The 23,601-nt window shown below is 39.2% G+C and overlaps 4 protein-coding genes across 4 annotated transcripts; all 4 read right to left on the reverse strand.

Moving 5' to 3' along the window:
- Positions 1-659: 659 nt before the first annotated feature.
- On the reverse strand, positions 660-2,306 carry LOC121877020 (adhesive plaque matrix protein-like). The gene is made up of 3 exons (XM_042382620.1): positions 2,275-2,306; positions 1,467-1,616; positions 660-1,182 (listed from the first exon to the last, which is right to left on the reverse strand). The coding sequence occupies exons 2-3, from the start codon at positions 1,611-1,613 to the stop codon at positions 742-744; spliced, it is 588 nt and encodes a 195-aa protein (XP_042238554.1). The 5' UTR covers positions 1,614-1,616; positions 2,275-2,306; the 3' UTR covers positions 660-741.
- A 2,687-nt stretch (positions 2,307-4,993) lies between these two features.
- On the reverse strand, positions 4,994-9,846 carry LOC121877031. The gene is made up of 3 exons (XM_042382637.1): positions 9,828-9,846; positions 9,452-9,589; positions 4,994-5,485 (listed from the first exon to the last, which is right to left on the reverse strand). Exons 2-3 carry the CDS (start codon positions 9,584-9,586, stop codon positions 5,060-5,062), a joined length of 561 nt encoding a protein of 186 aa, XP_042238571.1. The 5' UTR covers positions 9,587-9,589; positions 9,828-9,846; the 3' UTR covers positions 4,994-5,059.
- A 3,337-nt stretch (positions 9,847-13,183) lies between these two features.
- On the reverse strand, positions 13,184-14,427 carry LOC121877029 (adhesive plaque matrix protein-like). Its single transcript, XM_042382635.1, has 3 exons — positions 14,409-14,427; positions 14,033-14,170; positions 13,184-13,639 (listed from the first exon to the last, which is right to left on the reverse strand). Exons 2-3 carry the CDS (start codon positions 14,165-14,167, stop codon positions 13,199-13,201), a joined length of 576 nt encoding a protein of 191 aa, XP_042238569.1. The 5' UTR covers positions 14,168-14,170; positions 14,409-14,427; the 3' UTR covers positions 13,184-13,198.
- Positions 14,428-17,588: 3,161 nt separating this feature from the next.
- LOC121877030 lies at positions 17,589-23,527 on the reverse strand. Its single transcript, XM_042382636.1, has 4 exons — positions 23,508-23,527; positions 23,132-23,269; positions 22,641-22,738; positions 17,589-18,048 (listed from the first exon to the last, which is right to left on the reverse strand). Exons 2-4 carry the CDS (start codon positions 23,264-23,266, stop codon positions 17,706-17,708), a joined length of 576 nt encoding a protein of 191 aa, XP_042238570.1. The 5' UTR covers positions 23,267-23,269; positions 23,508-23,527; the 3' UTR covers positions 17,589-17,705.
- Between the last annotated feature and the right edge of the window lie 74 nt (positions 23,528-23,601).

Below are 23,601 nucleotides of genomic sequence, written 5' to 3' on the forward strand. Positions count from 1 at the left end.
TGCCCACATTGAATCTCATCTGCCATTTTTCAGACCATTCGAAAAATTTGTTTAGATCTTCCTGTAGTTTTGCGGAGTCCTCGTCAGATTTAATTACACTCCCTATTTTAGTGTCATCAGCAAATTTACTTATGTTGCTGTCTATGCCGATATCTATGTCGTTTATGTATATAATAAATAATAATGGTCCAAGTACTGAGCCTTGTATCAAGGAAGTACGGTTTTTCCTCTCTCTCTCTCTCTCTCTCTCTCTCTCTCTCTCTCTCTCACTTAACCAAACATTTTTCACAAGGTTTTATTAATCCATTTGTGTTAAAACTTCCACGTAAATAACACCCCCAAAACAGCTTAAATAGTCTTATAATTAACATCAAACACAATATAAGGTCAAAATATATGTTTATTTAACCTCAAGTAACATTTAAAAAAATATATAAAGTCAACATAATAAAAATATATATATCGTATTTCACCTCAGGAAGATAAGTGAGGATGATAGTGTGGTTAGGTTAGGTGTCTGGTGTGTGGTGTCAGGTGTCAGGTGTCTGGTGTCTGGTGTCAGGTGTCTGGTGTCAGGTGTCTGGTGTCAGGTGTCTTGTGTCTGGTGTCTGGTATCAGGTGTTAGGTGTCTGGTGTGTGGTGTCAGGTGTCAGGTGTCTGGTGTCTGGTGTCAGGTGTCTGGTGTCAGGTGTCTGGTGTCAGGTGTCTTGTGTCTGGTGTCTGGTATCAGGTGTATGGTACTTAATAATAGTCATAGGAGGATCGCGGGCAAACTGTCCGGTATGTCTCCTCGGTATGGGTCACTGTGTGGTATTCTGGTACCTCTTCAGTATGGTAGCTTGTCTGGTACTGTATATTGGTAGTGGTGATATAGTTAGGCGTATACTGAGTACTATAAACTGTCTGGTATTGAGATGTCGTTTGGTACGTGGTTTGGTATTGGCTCTCAGTGACGTATGTTGGTATATATTGTGTGGTAGTGGCGTAGTAAGGTACATACGTGGTTTGGTATTGGGTTTGGTAGTAAGGTACGTATTCATATGTGGTTTTATAGACCGTCGTAGTTACGTAATTTGGAACGTAATGTGTGTGGTAGTCGTTCTGGTAGCGAGTTTCCTGTACTGTGTGGTAGATGGTGGTAGGGATGACGTGTTCCTGGTAGACTGTGTGGTAGACCGGCACCTGTAACAGAACCATTAACCATCGACATTAACACCACTGACACACCAAAATAATGTCAACAAACTAACCTAACCTAACCTGACAGATTCATTACACTCCATTTAAATTATCACGTCTCATATACACAAACATTAGTCTTTAAAATAATTATGTTAGTTTTTTTCACACACACACACACACACACACACACACACACACACACACACACACACACACACACAGGTAACTATAGGATATCTCACCTCTAGGATGAAATAGGATACTACACTGCAGGATTCACTCACCTTCTCGTAGTGTGTAAGGTAGTGTGGCACGTAGTATATCTGAGGGTAGCAGCGTTCTTTCTTTCCGAATTTAAAGGTCGCCTCTACCACAGTCGCCGCCACCACAGCCAACACCACCACCACCACCACATCCATATTACCTGGCATGTTCTGAGTACAAGTTGAATACACAGGTTAATGTCAGGTAGGTGGTTTGTTAGTCTCAGTGTGTGTGTGTGTGTGTGTGTTTCCACGTTCAGAAAGTGTAAGCACTTCCGGGGCAGAAATGTCAATGACTGGCTTATATACACAAAAACAACAGGAAATAAGAAGTGTGTGTGTGTGTGTGTGTGTGTGTGTGTGTGTGTGTGTGTGGCAACTAGGAAAATCATCACAGAATTAGTAAAGAAAAAAATGTAACAAGTAAGTGTGTGGTTTTTTTTTTACCTGCTTCACAACACGACCACCTGCTTGACGTAATTACAGGTAAGAAAAGAGCAAACTTGAAGCATATTTTACACCATTCATAGTAAACTAAAAGATAAAACTCAAGCCAGGTGAATAATACAACCATTAATACATTGCAACTACGAGACGATAATGATATAGTTAATTTATTAATACAAACTCACCTTAAAAAAACAACACCTTTGTAATCACGTAAAAATAGAAAAAAAAAATATACGTTTTCATATCAATAAATTTCATATATTCTTTTCTAATTAACTTATACACAGTGAAATATATATGAAGTATAATATATATATTTTTATAATATAAGAACATTTGACTTAGTGTTTTGTTAAGTTTTATGAGTAATTGTGTTTACCTGGGAAGTTTGTTGTTCCTTTGGACGACTAAGGAAGCGACTGAGGGTGAAAGGTATACTGAGGTGTATATATACCTGAGGTCCTTCTTGTGTCATATTGTTATTACATTCGCCCGGGGCTTTGACAGACAGACAAACAGACAGACAGACACACAGAGAGACAGATAGAAAGACAGACAGACAGGGATGTGAATTATAGTGAATAATAGACACTTGATCTCTCTCTCTCTCTCTCTCTCTCTCACTTTCTCTCTCTTTCTCTCTCCTTTCTCTCTCTCTCTCTCTCTCTCTACAGGTTTTATTATTTTCCCTTTGTTATTATTATCTTCACTACTGAGTTGAAATTGAAAGCGTCTTTCTCGCCAGTCTCTTCAGGGGGGAAACTCAACAGCTTGTAGAAAAAAGTGGTGTGTTGTGGTGTGTTGTGTTGTGTTGTGTTGTGTCGTGTTGTGTTGTGTCGTGTTGTGTCGTGTCGTGTCGTGTGAAAAAATGAGGATATGTGGAGGAATTTTAAGCCCTTGGAGATTATATTGGAAACATAATGTGTTGTCTAATGGTAGACCCTGCTGCCATATGTGACCAAGTCCCAGGTTGATGATCTGACTTTCTGCCTCATTTACACACAATTGCAGGGTCTCAATTGTTTCTCTTACTATTGACAACACAACATACATATATTGTTTCTCACTATTGATTTTTCTTTTTCTAATTTTTTATTTCTTTATGGTTCTTCTTCTTATTATTTTTATTATTATTATCATTATTATTATCATTATTATTATTATTATTATTATTATTGTTATTGCAATGTTATTATTATTATTATTATTATTATCATCATTATTTTTTTTATTATAAATTTTACTTATCTGAATAATAATAATAATAATAATTATTATTATTATTATTATTATTATTATTTCGCCCCCCAGGCCCCGATGTGGGTCAGTGAACTGTGCCTGGATGGGCTCATTACCTTAAAAAAAAGAAAAATAAATAAAAAAATTATATATATATATATATATATATATATATATATATATATATATATATATATATATATAATTGCTTGCTGTATTCACATCTTCAGGGGTCTGTACTCACCCCTGAAGATGTGAATTACACGAAAGCGCTTGGGAACTTCGTGTTTTCTTCTTTCCTTGTGGTTATCAGCATATACCTAGATCGTATATTATATATATATATATATATATATATATATATATATATATATATATATATATATATATATATATATATATATATATATATATATATATATATATATATGCAAATAGGAACACACACACACACACTATAGCAAGCAGTTCTACACAGTACTACCCTGAGCTATAGAGAAACACGGATAGGAAGAGTTTCAGAAAGGTTGGATATTGTCAACAAAGACAACGACTGGCCGCCAACTGGTCTTCCATATGCCTTGGGAGAACGATCATAGGAGTGATAAGGTGGAGCCGCTTCTTACCTCCTCACAGAAGAGGGATGAACGATCCCCACCAACATACAGCACACGAAACTTTTTGATAATTTCACTATAATCTGGTTGTTTGGATGAATTTTCCGCAATAAAAAAGAAGAAATACAATGAATAAATAGATCTACAATCAGAAGGAAGATGAATAAACTTTCAATTTACAAAGTGAATGATTCGGTTCAGTGTGTCAGGGAAGAGTTCCATTAAGTGTGTGTGACGTGTAAACAGTGTTAGAAAAAGTAAAGTCATTTCCGGCTACCAAACATATTTTTGTGGTGCATTGTGGTTCACCTGTTATTGCCACTATAATTCTTCAACGTTCTCTATTATCACCAAAAACATTCAATTTGAGGTAGGTGATTAGTTGTAAACATTCTTACGTTATTGTTTATAAATATTTGATACTATTTTATATGTATTTAGTGAAAAGAATGTGTATTGTCAGCCATTCTGTTATGATACACCTGACCCATGATAGCTAGTTATACACCTGTTATGACATACCTGACCCATGATAGCTAGTTATACACCAGTTATGATACACCTGGCCCATGATGGCTAGTTGTACACCTGTTATGACATACCTGACCTATGATAGCTAGTTATACACCTGTTCTTCATATTGCGTATATTGTACAGGTAATTCAATTCTAGTAGCCTCGTGAACCATATCCTGGTTAGGTAAGAATGTTTATACTCAAGTAAGAACTGATGTTTCAAACCAGGTGATGTAAGAAAGTTGCCGAAGACTTACCTGGGGCACAACACCTTCACTCTCTGTCACAAACTTCCACGTGATAAAGTTGACAAATTTATAGATCAGTATGTATGTATGTATGTATGTATGTATGTATGTATGTATGTATGTATGTATGCATGTATGTATTTACGTTTGTATGTATGTATGTATGTATGTATGTATGTATCAAAATAACCTAAAACAACTATTTTAATCAAAGTTTTCATTAAAAATTTATGTCTTGCAATTTAAAACAGACAGAAACAATATAAGAATAATTACCAGAGGTTCATAATAACATGAATACTAAGTTAAATGTTAAAACTTTATTATTAACACAAAATATTAACAAACAAGATATATTAACAGAACATAACACAAACATAGTCAACACAATGGGGTTAGGTTAGGTTTGGTTAGATTAGGTTTGGTTAGGTTTGGTTAGGTTAGGTTAGATTAGGTTTGGCTAGGTTAGGTTTGGCTAGGTTTGGTTAAGTTAGGTTTGGTTAGGTTAGGTTTGGTTTGGTTAGGTTTGGTTAGGTTAGGTTAGGTTAGGTATGCACAGGTGGTGGACAGACTGTATGGTTAATGTACTGAGTTTTGGTCACCGTGACGAGGTGTTTTGGTCCGTGTTTCGTCTGGTGGTAACCTTGAGTCGTAGTTACATAGTGAGGTACATATTTGGTACTATACACGGTCTGGTACTTGGCCGTGGTGTGGTACGTGCTTTGGTACTGTGTCTTGGTGACGTAGTGTGAAACGTACTTGGTGGTGGTAGCATAATGGGGTTGGTACTTGGTCTCGTATTTGCTCTCGTACTTGGTAACGTACTCGTCCTTGGTCTCGTAAATGGTCGTAGTGACGTACTCGGGAACGTACTTTGTGTGGTAGTCGTTCTGGTACTGCGTCTCGTATTCAGTGTGGTAGACGGTGGTAGGGACGACATGTTCCTTGTAGACAGTGTGGTAGACCGGCACCTGTAACAACACCACAAACACCGCCATTAACACCACCTGACACACCAACACAATGTCAACAAACTGTGGACTTACGCCTTTATAAAACTCATAAGTTATCCTCATCTTCCTGATACATTATTTAATCAGTAACTTCAAATTTATATCTTCTTTTAAATTCCCTAAGTATTTTTGTAAAGATCATTCATCAGAAAATAGTAAAAATATATGAGACTTTCGGTTTTAATTAGCAAAGTTTGTTTTGGTTTTAAGGTGACACACTAGGTTGGTAACACCTCGGCCAGATACATCTAACCACGTCTTACTTTCTCGTAGTGGTTGACGTAGTGAGGGAGGTAGTGAACTTGGGGGTGACAGCGACGTCCTTTGAAGCCTGGGTCAGCCACCACAGCCACCGCCACCACAGCCATCACCACCACAGCCACACTACCACACATGTTCTGACAGGTGGAATATAGAGGTAGGAATTAAACAGGTGAGTTAGTTTTTACACCTGAGATCATTACCACAATATTAATGCCACCACGAGCACTCTATATCGCCAGGCGTTCCTCTCCATCACCCACTAACACCCTGAACCTCTGCTTGACGAAAGTTCGCTCGCCTTCTGCCTGCACTGACGCTCCCTTGTGACGTGAACAATAAACATATGAATTCGTTCTATTTCTGCTCTGTTGATATGAGTCGATAGGAACAGTGTCTGGGATCACCTGAAGATTAACACCCCGAGATTATTTTACCTGATGATTAAATACTTTAACTCTACCTGGGAGGGGAGGGTTAGGTTAGGTTAGGTTAGGTGATATTTTATCCATATAACACTTATATAGCAAAAGAGACATAAATTATACTACAAAAATACAACAATATATTCTTTGCGTCTCGTGAATTTGCTGTGTATCAGGTAAAGTGTTATAAACGAGTGAGTTGTTTACCTGGGCAGTTGTTCCTCTGGGAGTCTGCGCAAGAGACTGATGATGAAAACTGCGCCGCGCTGTTTATATACCGGAGATCCTACTTATCTTCACTACCACCGCCCTCTACGGCTGGTGGTAGTGAAGATAAACAGAGAGAGATACAAACAACACGAGGCAAATTTCTCCACTCAAAAACTCATCTTATTGTTGACTGACTTGAGGAGTTATGGGGGAGGTTAGGTGCGTCAGTTTGTTTCACCTGATGATAAAACACCTGAAAACTAACCTGACCTAACCTGACCTAAGCTAACCTGACCTAACCTAACATAACCTAATCTGACCTAACGTGACCTGACCTAACCTGACCTGACCTGAGCACTAGCCTGACCTGACCTGAGCACTGGCCTGACCTAACCTGACCTGACCTAACCTGACCTGACCTGAGCACTAGCCTGACCTAACCTAACCGAAGCTAACCTGACCTAACCTAACTCTCGCTCACCCCTTCCCCCTCTCCTCCACTCCTTCCTCCCTCTCCCCCCCCCCACCGCCCCCTGACAACATGACCCTGAAATAAATGACGTCAGTGTTGCTAAAAGTGTCTATAGGGAGTTGTATACATATAAGCACACGTAGATAAAGTCTATTGTGTTATACGGGACAGTGTTATACGGGACAGTGTTATTAATGTTAATATGTAAGTTGATTATGTTAAATTTATTTGTTGGTTTTCCTCTGTATTCCTACGTTAGAAAATGATAATAGATTAAAAAAAAGAATTAAAATTAAGTAAATGCTAAAAATAGATAATGATGAATGTTAAGGTAAATAAGGGAAGAAGAAGAAGAAGAAGAAGAAGAAGAAGAAAAAAGACGATGACAAATGAGAGCAAGAACAACAACAAAAAACAACAACAACAACAACAACAACAACGAAAACAAGAATAAAAACAAAGAGAATAAAAACAAAAAACTACAAAAACAAATAAAATTAACAAAAACAACTAACAACAACAAGAGGAAGGAAAGTTTGTTTTGATTTTCTCGTGTGCGGTGTTGCGTCACTCAATCATGCGTCAAGTGTACACAGCGGGTTATTGATGTGATTTTTTTACCATCTAATCACTGGTATTTCTATGGTACGCTGTGATTGACCTGTGAGCTGTGATTTCTATGTTATTGATGGTTTATTATGGTGATTTTCTTATGTTTTGTGAAATAGTAATTGTTGTTATTTTGTTGTGTGGTTTTTATAAAAATTATTTATCGTTAATATTAATTTAACTGAACCTAATCTAACCATTTTAATATTAATTTATCTTAACCTAACCTAACATTAATTTAACCTAATATAAACTATCCACCTTAACCTTAGCTAAACTTAACGTAACCTAATACTAACCTAACCTAACTTAACCCAACTCTAACTTAGATTAACCTAACATAACTTAACCCAACTTAACCTAACCTTACCAAAACCCGTCAGGTAGCGTCAAGGTGTTTAATTGTCAAGTAAAAATAAGCTCGGGTGTTTAATCTTCATGTGATCCATAAACAATTTCATTAACTATATTGAGTCATGTTCAGTCTAATGTATCAAATAACCTGAAATACCTGTAAGAACTCCTCTTTAAAATACTGTTTCTTTTTTCTCGGTAAATGTCTTAACGTCAAGAAATGTTAGTGGGTGAAGGCCTGCATGTACCTCTTGGGTCGTATCGTTACTCTTTAGGTTCGTATCTCACAAACATTAGTACAGAAGCAGGTAAAACATCACGTAAAACATCAGAAGTAACTCAACCAATGACCAATTCTTGTTCAGAGGTATTCGAACTTGTTAGGACATATCCAAACATCTTCAGACATGTTCAGAAGTGTTCCTATTTTTATTTTTATTTTTTTCGTAAGATCTTATTTCCGGTTATGGTGAAGATTTTCCCGGGTGTTTCTACAGTAAAGTCTTTATCAAGGTGTTTGTATTAGAGTGTTTACATACATTAAAATACAATCTACCTTTATTACTTTCAAAAGGTTTCAGTACCTATAATATTATCTCTTCAAATAAGGAACAACAAACTCAGTTGTGGGTCAAAATATACTTTTATTTAACCTCAATTAACATAAAACAAATTAACATTAAAAATCGTATTTGGTCTGAGGAAGACAAGTGAGGAAGACACTGTGGCAGGTTGGTGTGTGGTTGTTGTTAGGTCCTCAGTGGTAGCCATAAGATGGTTGTGGGCAGACGGTCTGGTAGGTCTGCTTGGTCTTGGTCACCGTGTGGTACTCTGGTACCTGTTTGGTCTGGTACTGGGTGTGGTACTGGACCTGGGTCGTGGTCACATAGTGTGGCACATAGTTAGTACTATACACGGTCTGGTACTGGGACGTGGTGTGGTACTGTGTCTGGTACTGGTTCTTGGTGACGTAGGTTGGGACGTCCTGGGTAGTGGTAGCATAATGGGGTTGGTACTTGGTCTCGTATTTGGTCTCGTAGTGAGGTACGTGCTCGTCCTTGGTCTTGTAGACGGTCTTAGTTTCGTACTTGGGAACGTACTTTGTGTGGTAGTCGTTCTGGTACTGAGTCTTGTACACTGTGTGGTAGACGGTGGGGTGGATGATACGCTCCTTGTAGACTGTGTGGTAGACCGGCACCTGTAACAACACCACAAACACCGCCATTAACACCACCTGACACACCAACACAATGTCAACAACCTGTGCACTGATGCCTTTATAAAACTTTAAGTTATCCTCATCTCCATCTCATACCATTTCATTCTTCTCAAAAAGTATCGTAAGTTCATCCTCTCGTATTGTCACTAAGTTGGGATTATTTACCAGGAAGGATCATTAAAATACGATAAATTAATAACAATGGTAACTATAAGGTGACTCTAGACCCAACATGGCTGACGACTGTTGTGTGTACACAACATTTAGTTAATTAGAATGTGTTAACAAAGGTGAACTAATGTGTCAATAACTGCCTAAGATCTTTTATAGTTGAGATAAACCAAACACGAGAACACGAGACACTCAGTACTGACCTTCTGGTAGTGTGTGACGTAGTGAGGTTTGTAGTGCACCCGCGGGTGACATCTTCCTTTACCAAACTTGAAGCCTGGCTCAGCCACCACCGCCGCCACCACAGCCAGCACCACCACAGCCACTCTACCACACATGTTCTGCCACAACAACACAATACATACATTAGTGTTTCTCTTCCCTACTGTGTTGTGTCGGTGAGTTTCACCAAGAGGTTTTATCTCGTGTTTACAAAGTGTAATTCACCTGAAGGTTACGAGCGTGTACAACCATTAAGTTTGTTCTTCTGCCCAGCTGAAGAACACTGTTATAGGGAGAACAATACCTCAGTATACTCCATGTATAGTTGTATAAGTTGTATATCAGTGAGTTGTTTACCTGGGCAGTTGTTCCTCTGGGAGTCTGAGCAAGAGAGTGATGTTGAAAGCTGCGCCGCGCTGTTTATATACCGGAGATCCCACTACTGCCTACATGTACACACACATACATACATACATACATACATACATACATACATACATACATACATACATACATACATACATGGAAATCATCTCCTGAGTCTGAATGGGTCAACTTAGTCTTTAAAAGCCTAATTTTATTCAACACAAAAAATAAGTTATAAATATTTTAGTAACAATAATCTAATAAGAATAATTATACTTTTTATCACTTGTGTATTGTTCTTTCTCTTGTCTTTATTGTTTGTCTTTTTTCATTTTATAACAAAGTATTTTTATATATTAACGATCCCTTGTTGTTTACCTCTTCTCTTTTGTTACTTAGGACAATAAGCTGTTTATTTTAGTATTGTATTTACATTTTTAGATAATTTTTTTCTTATTATTTATTATTTACAACACCTATCGATATGTTTTCTTCCATTTAGATGTTCCACTAATGTATTTTTGCTATTTTTTATATATTTACGAAACCTTCCTATTGATTTCCCTATTTATCGTAACTGAACCGTAATTAAGAGTTCCACCTATTTTTTCGCCATATTTCTTATTGATAACCCTATTTACCCATAACTATATTCCCTATTTATCACGTCCTCTTCTGTAGTCTCTCGTTATTTCTCATTAACGAAACCTTCCTATTAACTTCTCTATCTCTCATCAATAATCTCTACTAGTTCCTTGTCTCTCACCTGCAGGAGACTAACAGTGTTACTAAGAGACTTTATCTCACTTAACCTACACTTAACTTACTTATAATCCTAACTTACTATTTATAAGATCAAGATGGCTGAACAAACTCTACACGATTTCTATTTGAATATATATATTTTTTCATAATTTGAGGCTTAATGTGTGTATATATATATATATATATATATATATATATATATATATATATATATATATATATATATATATATATATATGTGTGTGTGTGTGTGTGTGTGTGTGTGTGTCACCACTGATATGATCTATGCTGTCTGCCAGATGCAGAAAAAGTGCAGAGAACAGCGTTGTGACCTGTACATGGCCTTTATCGATCTACCCAAGGCCTTCGATTCGGTCAACAGGGAAGCCCTCTGGCGGACCCTCAGCCGTTTGGGCTGTCCACCAAAATTCATCGCCATTATGAGGTGGTAAAACAAGGATGTGTACTGGCACCAACACACGTTTCCATTTTCTTGGCTGCCTTCCTTACTCGTGCCAGTGCCAATTTATCCGGCGGAGTGGACATCCAATACCGGATGAAGGGTGTTTTCAACATAAAACGACTCCAGGCAGGAACAAAGGTGTCAGCACTAGCATTACTCTACTTCAGTATGCTGACGACCTCACCCTTGTCGCTCACACTGAACGCGACCTACAAGAGATCCTGAACACCAACGCAGATTCGTATGCACACTTCGGCCTTGAGGTGAATGTAGGTAAGACTCAGATTCTCTTTCAGCTTGCCCCTGTTTCAGCCACTCCTCCATCATCCATCCAGCTTAACGATACTACTTTCGGTATCTCGGCTCCCACCTGTCCACCACCGCGGACATCGATGAAGATATTCAACATCGGACCAGATGTGCATCTCAAGCCTTTGGCAGACACCGTACCAGTGTCTTCAGCTGTAGGGAGCTGAAAATCTCTACAAAGTTGCATGTATATCGAGCAGTGGTCCTCCCCACCTTTTTATATGGTAGCGAGACATGAGTCACATGCAGGAGGCACCTCAAACCACTGGAAAACTTTCAACAACGTAGTCTACGTTCCATCCTTCGAGTTCACTGGGAAGACAAGAGAAAAATGCCAGTATTCCCTCTAACACCAACTGTAGGAGCATCGAGGTAACCACTATGCATGAACAACTACGCTGGACTGGCCATGTTACCTGCATGGACGACAGTAGACTTCCAAAGCTCCCACTTTATAGTCACCTAACGAATAGTAAACGTAACGCCGGTGGACAACTGAAAAGGTATAAGGATAGTCTTAAGACAAAACTGAAAAAGTGCCAAATCGACCCCCTCACCTGGGAGACGATTACTTCACACAGTAACGCAAGAAGGTGACAATACTTTCGAGTTAGCCCGACTGCAAACTAAGATAACGTCGGAAACACGCTGCCACCGCCCCTCCCGCACTAGATGTAGGCCCCCACATGTGCAACATCTGTGAACGGCCCTGCCTGTCCCGTATCTTTAGGCACTTCAGAACTTACCAACGTTGATGACATCCTTAATAACTCATATCATTGTATCATACCTGGATGATCGTCATACTCGATTCCGAGTGACAGCAAAGTAGTAGTAGTACTAGTGTGTGTGTGTGTATGTGTGTATGTGTGTGTGTGTGTGTGTGTTAGTCTAAACACTACATAATGTGACGTCAACAATGACTATAAGTGTTGGGTTAAAGTTGATAATAATTTGTGAGAGATTTATAATGTTAACCGGTTATTGTGGCCGGAGGCTTAACCGATCATGGGAGATTCTTAAGTAATTTATAATGAAGGTAAATGTTTGGTCAACGGTTGTCACAAGAGGCTCAAATATTTATAACTATACTTTCTGGTTTACAAATTTAATCCTTAATTATTATAACTAAAACTAATGTTTTATCTTAACAATAATATTATTGGTCTCGTCTCTGTGACGTAATTGGTGGTTTAAGTTTTAAATTATGATTTAGTTAAAACTTTCCTCAAAATAATATTAAAAAGTTAGAGAAGCATTAATTATACTTTTATTCTAGACAAAGTTAGATCACATAAACTTTCCTTGCCGACACACTCAGCAGAACAACTTACCTCCAACACTACTGGCAACACAACACCTTAACACTGTGTTGCTTCTGCTTCTACTGAACATTATTACAGACAACAAGTAAACCATCACAAGACACTCAGCCCAGGATCAGGTCTTGTTCAGCCTTGTTAACAAGTCTTGATAACTTTAAACACCTTTTATAACTCACTAATGTCACCTGGACCTTTTATATTTTATCCGTGTTTAGATTATCCCAGATTTTGATACAATAAATGGCTGAACAGTTTGTCAAAGATTTGCTAATTTTTGGACTTACACGATGAAGGAAATATTACAGTATTTACAAAAGGTTTCAGTACCTATAATATTATCTCTTCACATAAGGAACAACAAACTCAGTTGTGGGTCAAAATATATATTTATTTAACATCAATTAACATAAAACAAATTAACATTAAAAATCGTATTTGGTCTGAGGAAGACAAGTGAGGAAGACACTGTGGCAGGTTGGTGTGTGGTTGTTGTCAGGTCCTCAGTGGTAGCCATAAGATGGTTGTGGGCAGACGGTCTGGTAGGTCTGCTTGGTCTTGGTCACCGTGTGGTACTCTGGTACCTGTTTGGTCTGGTACTGGGTGTGGTACTGGACCTGGGTCGTGGTCACATAGTGTGGCACGTAGTTAGTACTATACACGGTCTGGTACTGGGACGTGGTGTGGTACTGTGTCTGGTACTGGTTCTTGGTGACGTAGGTTGGGACGTACTGGGTAGTGGTAGCATAATGGGGTTGGTACTTGGTCTCGTATTTGGTCTCGTAGTGAGGTACGTGCTCGTCCTTGGTCTCGTAGACGGTCTTAGTTTCGTACTTGGGAACGTACTTTGTGTGGTAGTCGTTCTGGTACTGAGTCTTGTACACTGTGTGGTAGACGGTGGGGTGGATGATACGTTCCTTGTAGACTGTGTGGTAGACCGGCACCTGTAACAACGCCACAAACACCGCCATTAACACCACCTGACACACCAACACAATGTCAACAAACTGTGCACTTATGCCTTTATAAACTCTAAGTTATCCTCATCTCCATCTCATACCATTTCATTCTTCTCAAAAGTATCGTAAGTTCATCCTCTCGTATTGTCACTAAGTTGGGATTATTTACCAGGAAGGATCATTAAAATACGATAAATTAATAACAATGGTAACTATAAGGTGACTCTAGACCCAACATGGCTGACGACTGTTGTGTGTACACAACATTTAGTTAATTAGAATGTGTTAACAAAGGTGAACTAATGTGTCAATAACTGCCTAAGATCTTTTATAGTTGAGATAAACCAAACACGAGAACACGAGACACTCAGTACTGACCTTCTGGTAGTGTGTGACGTAGTGAGGTTTGTAGTGCACCCGCGGGTGACATCTTCCTTTACCAAACTTGAAGCCTGGCTCAGCCACCACCGCCGCCACCACAGCCAGCACCACCACAGCCACTCTACCACACATGTTCTGCCACAACAACACAATACATACATTAGTGTTTCTCTTCCCTACTGTGTTGTGTCGGTGAGTTTCACCAAGAGGTTTTATCTCGTGTTTACAAAGTGTAATTCACCTGAAGGTTACGAGCGTGTACAACCATTAAGTTTGTTCTTCTGCCCAGCTGAAGAACACTGTTATAGGGAGAACAATACCTCAGTATACTCCATGTATAGTTGTATAAGTTGTATATCAGTGAGTTGTTTACCTGGGCAGTTGTTCCTCTGGGAGTCTGAGCAAGAGAGTGATGTTGAAAGCTGCGCCGCGCTGTTTATATACCGGAGATCCCACTACTGCCGACATGTACACATACATACATACATACATACATGCATACATACATACATGCAAATCATCTCCTGAGTCTGAATGGGTCAACTTAGTCTTTAAAAGCCTAATTTTATTCAACACAAAAAATAGTTATAAATATTTTAGTAACAATAATCTAATAAGAATAATTATACTTTTTATCACTTGTGTATTGTTCTTTCTCTTGTCTTTATTGTTTGTCTTTTTTCATTTTATAACAAAGTATTTTTATATATTAACGATCCCTTGTTGTTTACCTCTTCTCTTTTGTTACTTAGGACAATAAGCTATTTATTTTAGTATTGTATTTACATTTTTAGATAATTTTTTTCTTATTATTTATTATTTACAACACCTATCGATATGTTTTCTTCCATTTAGATGTTCCACTAATGTATTTTTGCTATTTTTTATATATTTACGAAACCTTCCTATTGATTTCCCTATTTATCGTAACTGAACCGTAATTAAGAGTTCCACCTATTTTTTCGCCATATTTCTTATTGATAACCCTATTTACCCATAACTATATTCCCTATTTATCACGTCCTCTTCTGTAGTCTCTCGTTATTTCTCATTAACGAAACCTTCCTATTAACTTCTCTATCTCTCATCAATAATCTCTACTAATTCCTTGTCTCTCACCTGCAGGAGACTAACAGTGTTACTAAGAGACTTTATCTCACTTAACCTACACTTAACTGACTTATAATCCTAACTTACTATTTATAAGATCAAGATGGCTGAACAAACTCTACACGATTTCTATTTGAATATATATTTTTTTTCATAATTTGAGGCTTAATGTGTGTATATATATGTGTGTGTGTGTGTGTGTGTGTGTGTGTGTCACCACTGATATGATCTATGCTGTCTGCCAGATGCAGAAAAAGTGCAGAGAACAGCGTTGTGACCTGTACATGGCCTTTATCGATCTACCCAAGGCCTTCGATTCGGTCAACAGGGAAGCCCTCTGGCGGACCCTCAGCCGTTTGGGCTGTCCACCAAAATTCATCGCCATTATGAGGTGGTAAAACAAGGATGTGTACTGGCACCAACACACGTTTCCATTTTCTTGGCTGCCTTCCTTACTCGTGCCAGTGCCAATTTATCCGGCGGAGTGGACATCCAATACCGGATGAAGGGTGTTTTCAACATAAAACGACTCCAGGCAGGAACAAAGGTGTCAGCACTAGCATTACTCTACTTCAGTATGCTGACGACCTCACCCTTGTCGCTCACACTGAACGCGACCTACAAGAGATCCTGAACACCAACGCAGATTCGTATGCACACTTCGGCCTTGAGGTGAATGTAGGTAAGACTCAGATTCTCTTTCAGCTTGCCCCTGTTTCAGCCACTCCTCCATCATCCATCCAGCTTAACGATACTACTTTCGGTATCTCGGCTCCCACCTGTCCACCACCGCGGACATCGATGAAGATATTCAACATCGGACCAGATGTGCATCTCAAGCCTTTGGCAGACACCGTACCAGTGTCTTCAGCTGTAGGGAGCTGAAAATCTCTACAAAGTTGCATGTATATCGAGCAGTGGTCCTCCCCACCTTTTTATATGGTAGCGAGACATGAGTCACATGCAGGAGGCACCTCAAACCACTGGAAAACTTTCAACAACGTAGTCTACGTTCCATCCTTCGAGTTCACTGGGAAGACAAGAGAAAAATGCCAGTATTCCCTCTAACACCAACTGTAGGAGCATCGAGGTAACCACTATGCATGAACAACTACGCTGGACTGGCCATGTTACCCACATGGACGACAGTAGACTGCCAAAGCTCCCACTTTACAGTCACCTAACGAATAGTAAACGTAACGCTGGCGGGCAACTGAAAAGGTATAAGGATAGTCTTAAGACAAAACTGAAAAAGTGCCAAATCGACCCCCTCACCTGGGAGAAAGATTACTTCACACCGTAACGCTTGGAGGAGCACCACATAAGAAGGTGACAATACTTTCGAGTTAGCCCGACTGCAAACTAAGATAACGTCGGAAAGACGCTGCCACCGCCCCTCCCGCACTAGATGTAGGCCCCCACATGTGCAACATCTGTGAACGGCCCTGCCTGTCCCGTATCTTTAGGCACTTCAGAACTTACCAACGTTGATGACATCCTTAATAACTCATATCATTGTATCATACCTGGATGATCGTCATACTCGATTCCGAGTGACAGCAAAGTAGTAGTAGTACTAGTGTGTGTGTGTGTATGTGTGTATGTGTGTGTGTGTGTGTGTGTTAGTCTAAACACTACATAATGTGACGTCAACAATGACTATAAGTGTTGGGTTAAAGTTGATAATAATTTGTGAGAGATTTATAATGTTAACCGGTTATTGTGGCCGGAGGCTTAACCGATCATGGGAGATTCTTAAGTAATTTATAATGAAGGTAAATGTTTGGTCAACGGTTGTCACAAGAGGCTCAAATATTTATAACTATACTTTCTGGTTTACAAATTTAATCCTTAATTATTATAACTAAAACTAATGTTTTATCTTAACAATAATATTATTGGTCTCGTCTCTGTGACGTAATTGGTGGTTTAAGTTTTATAATTATGATTTAGTTAAAACTTTCCTCAAAATAATATTAAAAAGTTAGAGAAGCATTAATTATACTTTTATTCTAGACAAAGTTAGATCACATAAACTTTCCTTGCCGACACACTCAGCAGAACAACTTACCTCCAACACTACTGGCAACACAACACCTTAACACTGTGTTGCTTCTGCTTCTACTGAACATTATTACAGACAACAAGTAAACCATCACAAGACACTCAGCCCAGGATCAGGTCTTGTTCAGCCTTGTTAACAAGTCTTGATAACTTTAAACACCTTTTATAACTCACTAATGTCACCTGGACCTTTTATATTTTATCCGTGTTTAGATTATCCCAGATTTTGATACAATAAATGGCTGAACAGTTTGTCAAAGATTTGCTAATTTTTGTACTTACACGATGAAGGAAATATTACAGTATTTACAAAAGGTTTCAGTACCTATAATATTATCTCTTCACATAAGGAACAACAAACTCAGTTGTGGGTCAAAATATACTTTTATTTAACCTCAATTAACAAAACAAATTAACATTAAAAATCGTATTTGGTCTGAGGAAGACAAGTGAGGAAGACACTGTGGCAGGTTGGTGTGTGGTTGTTGTCAGGTCCTCAGTGGTAGCCATAAGATGGTTGTGGGCAGACGGTCTGGTAGGTCTGCTTGGTCTTGGTCACCGTGTGGTATTCTGGTACCTGTTTGGTCTGGTATTGGGTGTGGTACTGGACCTTGGTCGTGGTCACATAGTGTGGCACGTAGTTAGTACTATACACGGTCTGGTACTGGGACGTGGTGTGGTACTGTGTCTGGTACTGGTTCTTGGTGACGTAGGTTGGGACGTGCTGGGTAGTGGTAGCATAATGGGGTTGGTACTTGGTCTCGTATTTGGTCTCGTAGTGAGGTACGTGCTCGTCCTTGGTCTCGTAGACGGTCTTAGTTTCGTACTTGGGAACGTACTTTGTGTGGTAGTCGTTCTGGTACTGAGTCTTGTACACTGTGTGGTAGACGGTGGGGTGGATGATACGTTCCTTGTAGACTGTGTGGTAGACCGGCACCTGTAACAACGCCACAAACACCGCCATTAACACCACCTGACACACCAACACAATGTCAACAAACTGTGCACTTATGCCTTTATAAAACTCTAAGTTATCCTCATCTCCATCTCATACCATTTCATTCTTCTCAAAAGTATCGTAAGTTCATCCTCTCGTATTGTCACTAAGTTGGGATTATTTACCAGGAAGGATCATTGAAATACGATAAATTAATAACAATGGTAACTATAAGGTGACTCTAGACCCAACATGGCTGACGACTGTTGTGTGTACACAACATTTAGTTAATTAGAATGTGTTAACAAAGGTGAACTAATGTGTCAATAACTGCCTAAGATCTTTTATAGTTGAGATAAACCAAACACGAGAACACGAGACACTCAGTACTGACCTTCTGGTAGTGTGTGACGTAGTGAGGTTTGTAGTGCACCCGCGGGTGACATCTTCCTTTACCAAACTTGAAGCCTGGCTCAGCCACCACCGCCGCCACCACAGCCAGCACCACCACAGCCACTCTACCACACATGTTCTGCCACAACAACACAATACATACATTAGTGTTTCTCTTCCCTACTGTGTTGTGTCGGTGAGTTTCACCAAGAGGTTTTATCTCGTGTTTACAAAGTGTAATTCACCTGAAGGTTACGAGCGTGTACAACCATTAAGTTTGTTCTTCTGCCCAGCTGAAGAACACTGTTATAGGGAGAACAATACCTCAGTATACTCCATGTATAGTTGTATAAGTTGTATATCAGTGAGTTGTTTACCTGGGCAGATGTTCCTCTGGGAGTCTGAGCAAGAGAGTGATGTTGAAAGCTGCGCCGCGCTGTTTATATACCGGAGATCCCACTACTGCCGACATGTACACATACATACATACATACATACATACATACATACATACATACATACATTGAAATCATCTCCTGAGTCTGAATGGGTCAACTTAGTCTTTAAAAGCCTAATTTTATTCAACACAAAAAATATAAGTTATAAATATTTTAGTAACAATAATCTAATAAGAATAATTATACTTTTTATCACTTGTGTATTTTTCTTTCTCTTGTCTTTATTGTTTGTCTTTTTCTCATTTTATAACAAAGTATTTTTATATATTAACGATCCCTTGTTGATTACCTCTTCTCTTTTGTTACTTAGGACAATAAGCTATTTATTTTAGTATTGTATTTACATTTTTAGATAATTTTTTTCTTATTATTTATTATTTACAACACCTATCGATATGTTTTCTTCCATTTAGATGTTCCACTAATGTATTTTTGCTATTTTTTATATATTTACGAAACCTTCCTATTGATTTCCCTATTTATCGTAACTGAACCGTAATTAAGAGTTCCACCTATTTTTTCGCCATATTTCTTATTGATAACCCTATTTACCCATAACTATATTCCCTATTTATCACGTCCTCTTCTGTAGTCTCTCGTTATTTCTCATTAACGAAACCTTCCTATTAACTTCTCTATCTCTCATCAATAATCTCTACTAATTCCTTGTCTCTCACCTGCAGGAGACTAACAGTGTTACTAAGAGACTTTATCTCACTTAACCTACACTTAACTGACTTATAATCCTAACTTACTATTTATAAGATGAAGATGGCTGAAGAAACCCTACATGATTTCTATTTGAATATATTTTTTTTTCTTCATAATTTGAGGCTTAATGTGTGTATATATATATATATATATATATATATATATATATATATATATATATATATATATATATATATATATACTATATATATGTGTGTGTGTGTGTGTGTGTGTGTGTGTGTCACCACTGATATGATCTATGCTGTCTGCCAGATGCAGAAAAAGTGCAGAGAACAGCGTTGTGACCTGTACATGGCCTTTATCGATCTACCCAAGGCCTTCGATTCGGTCAACAGGGAAGCCCTCTGGCGGACCCTCAGCCGTTTGGGCTGTCCACCAAAATTCATCGCCATTATGAGGTGGTAAAACAAGGATGTGTACTGGCACCAACACACGTTTCCATTTTCTTGGCTGCCTTCCTTACTCGTGCCAGTGCCAATTTATCCGGCGGAGTGGACATCCAATACCGGATGAAGGGTGTTTTCAACATAAAACGACTCCAGGCAGGAACAAAGGTGTCAGCACTAGCATTACTCTACTTCAGTATGCTGACGACCTCACCCTTGTCGCTCACACTGAACGCGACCTACAAGAGATCCTGAACACCAACGCAGATTCGTATGCACACTTCGGCCTTGAGGTGAATGTAGGTAAGACTCAGATTCTCTTTCAGCTTGCCCCTGTTTCAGCCACTCCTCCATCATCCATCCAGCTTAACGATACTACTTTCGGTATCTCGGCTCCCACCTGTCCACCACCGCGGACATCGATGAAGATATTCAACATCGGACCAGATGTGCATCTCAAGCCTTTGGCAGACACCGTACCAGTGTCTTCAGCTGTAGGGAGCTGAAAATCTCTACAAAGTTGCATGTATATCGAGCAGTGGTCCTCCCCACCTTTTTATATGGTAGCGAGACATGAGTCACATGCAGGAGGCACCTCAAACCACTGGAAAACTTTCAACAACGTAGTCTACGTTCCATCCTTCGAGTTCACTGGGAAGACAAGAGAAAAATGCCAGTATTCCCTCTAACACCAACTGTAGGAGCATCGAGGTAACCACTATGCATGAACAACTACGCTGGACTGGCCATGTTACCCACATGGACGACAGTAGACTGCCAAAGCTCCCACTTTACAGTCACCTAACGAATAGTAAACGTAACGCTGGCGGGCAACTGAAAAGGTATAAGGATAGTCTTAAGACAAAACTGAAAAAGTGCCAAATCGACCCCCTCACCTGGGAAAAGATTACTTCACACCGTAACGCTTGGAGGAGCACCACATAAGAAGGTGACAATACTTTCGAGTTAGCCCGACTGCAAACTAAGATAACGTCGGAAACACGCTGCCACCGCCCCTCCCGCACTAGATGTAGGCCCCCACATGTGCAACATCTGTGAACGGCCCTGCCTGTCCCGTATCTTTAGGCACTTCAGAACTTACCAACGTTGATGACATCCTTAATAACTCATATCATTGTATCATACCTGGATGATCGTCATACTCGATTCCGAGTGACAGCAAAGTAGTAGTAGTACTAGTGTGTGTGTGTGTATGTGTGTATGTGTGTGTGTGTGTGTGTGTTAGTCTAAACACTACATAATGTGACGTCAACAATGACTATAAGTGTTGGGTTAAAGTTGATAATAATTTGTGAGAGATTTATAATGTTAACCGGTTATTGTGGCCGGAGGCTTAACCGATCATGGGAGATTCTTAAGTAATTTATAATGAAGGTAAATGTTTGGTCAACGGTTGTCACAAGAGGCTCAAATATTTATAACTATACTTTCTGGTTTACAAATTTAATCCTTAATTATTATAACTAAAACTAATGTTTTATCTTAACAATAATATTATTGGTCTCGTCTCTGTGACGTAATTGGTGGTTTAAGTTTTATAATAAAGATTTAGTTAAAACTTTTCTCAAAATAATATTAAAAAGTTAGAGAAGCATTAATTATACTTTTATTCTAGACAAAGTTAGATCACATAAACTTTCCTTGCCGACACACTCAGCAGAACAACTTACCTCCAACACTACTGGCAACACAACACCTTAACACTGTGTTGCTTCTGCTTCTACTGAACATTATTACAGACAACAAGTAAACCATCACAAGACACTCAGCCCAGGATCAGGTCTTGTTCAGCCTTGTTAACAAGTCTTGATAACTTTAAACACCTTTTATAACTCACTAATGTCACCTGGACCTTTTATATTTTATCCGTGTTTAGATTATCCCAGATTTTGATACAATAAATGGCTGAACAGTTTGTCAAAGATTTGCTAATTTTTGGACTTACACGATGAAGGAAATATTACAGTATTTACAAAAGGTTTCAGTACCTATAATATTATCTTTTCAAATAAGGAACAACAAACTCAGTTGTGGGTCAAAATATACTTTTATTTAACCTCAATTAACATAAAACAAATTAACATTAAAAATCGTATTTGGTCTGAGGAAGACAAGTGAGGAAGACACTGTGGCAGGTTGGTGTGTGGTTGTTGTCAGGTCCTCAGTGGTAGCCATAAGATGGTTGTGGGCAGACGGTCTGGTAGGTCTGCTTGGTCTTGGTCACCGTGTGGTACTCTGGTACCTGTTTGGTCTGGTACTGGGTGTGGTACTGGACCTGGGTCGTGGTCACATAGTGTGGCACATAGTTAGTACTATACACGGTCTGGTACTGGGACGTGGTGTGGTACTGTGTCTGGTACTGGTTCTTGGTGACGTAGGTTGGGACGTACTGGGTAGTGGTAGCATAATGGGGTTGGTACTTGGTCTCGTATTTGGTCTCGTAGTGAGGTACGTGCTCGTCCTTGGTCTCGTAGACGGTCTTAGTTTCGTACTTGGGAACGTACTTTGTGTGGTAGTCGTTCTGGTACTGAGTCTTGTACACTGTGTGGTAGACGGTGGTAGGGACGACATGTTCCTTGTAGACAGTGTGGTAGACCGGCACCTGTAACAACACCACAAACACCGCCATTAACACCACCTGACACACCAACACAATGTCAACAAACTGTGCACTTATGCCTTTATAAACTCTAAGTTATCCTCATCTCCATCTCATACCATTTCATTCTTCTCAAAAGTATCGTAAGTTCATCCTCTCGTATTGTCACTAAGTTGGGATTATTTACCAGGAAGGATCATTAAAATACGATAAATTAATAACAATGGTAACTATAAGGTGACTCTAGACCCAACATGGCTGACGACTGTTGTGTGTACACAACATTTAGTTAATTAGAATGTGTTAACAAAGGTGAACTAATGTGTCAATAACTGCCTAAGATCTTTTATAGTTGAGATAAACCAAACACGAGAACACGAGACACTCAGTACTGACCTTCTGGTAGTGGGTGACGTAGTGAGGTTTGTAGTGCACCCGCGGGTGACATCTTCCTTTACCAAACTTGAAGCCTGGCTCAGCCACCGCCGCCGCCACCACAGCCAGCACCACCACAGCCACTCTACCACACATGTTCTGCCACAACAACACAATACATACATTAGTGTTTCTCTTCCCTACTGTGTTGTGTCGGTGAGTTTCACCAAGAGGTTTTATCTCTTGTTTACAAAGTGTAATTCACCTGAAGGTTACGAGCGTGTACAACCATTAAGTTTGTTCTTCTGCCCAGCTGAAGAACACTGTTATAGGGAGAACAATACCTCAGTATACTCCATGTATGGTTGTATAAGTTGTATATCAGTGAGTTGTTTACCTGGGCAGTTGTTCCTCTGGGAGTCTCAGCAAGAGAGTGATGTTGAAAGCTGCGCCGCGCTGTTTATATACCGGAGATCCCACTACTGCCTACA

This window comes from Homarus americanus, unplaced genomic scaffold (assembly GCF_018991925.1).
Source record: "Homarus americanus isolate GMGI-L3 unplaced genomic scaffold, GMGI_Hamer_2.0 scaffold50325, whole genome shotgun sequence".
In the NCBI taxonomy this organism is placed as follows: Eukaryota; Metazoa; Arthropoda; class Malacostraca; order Decapoda; family Nephropidae; genus Homarus; species Homarus americanus.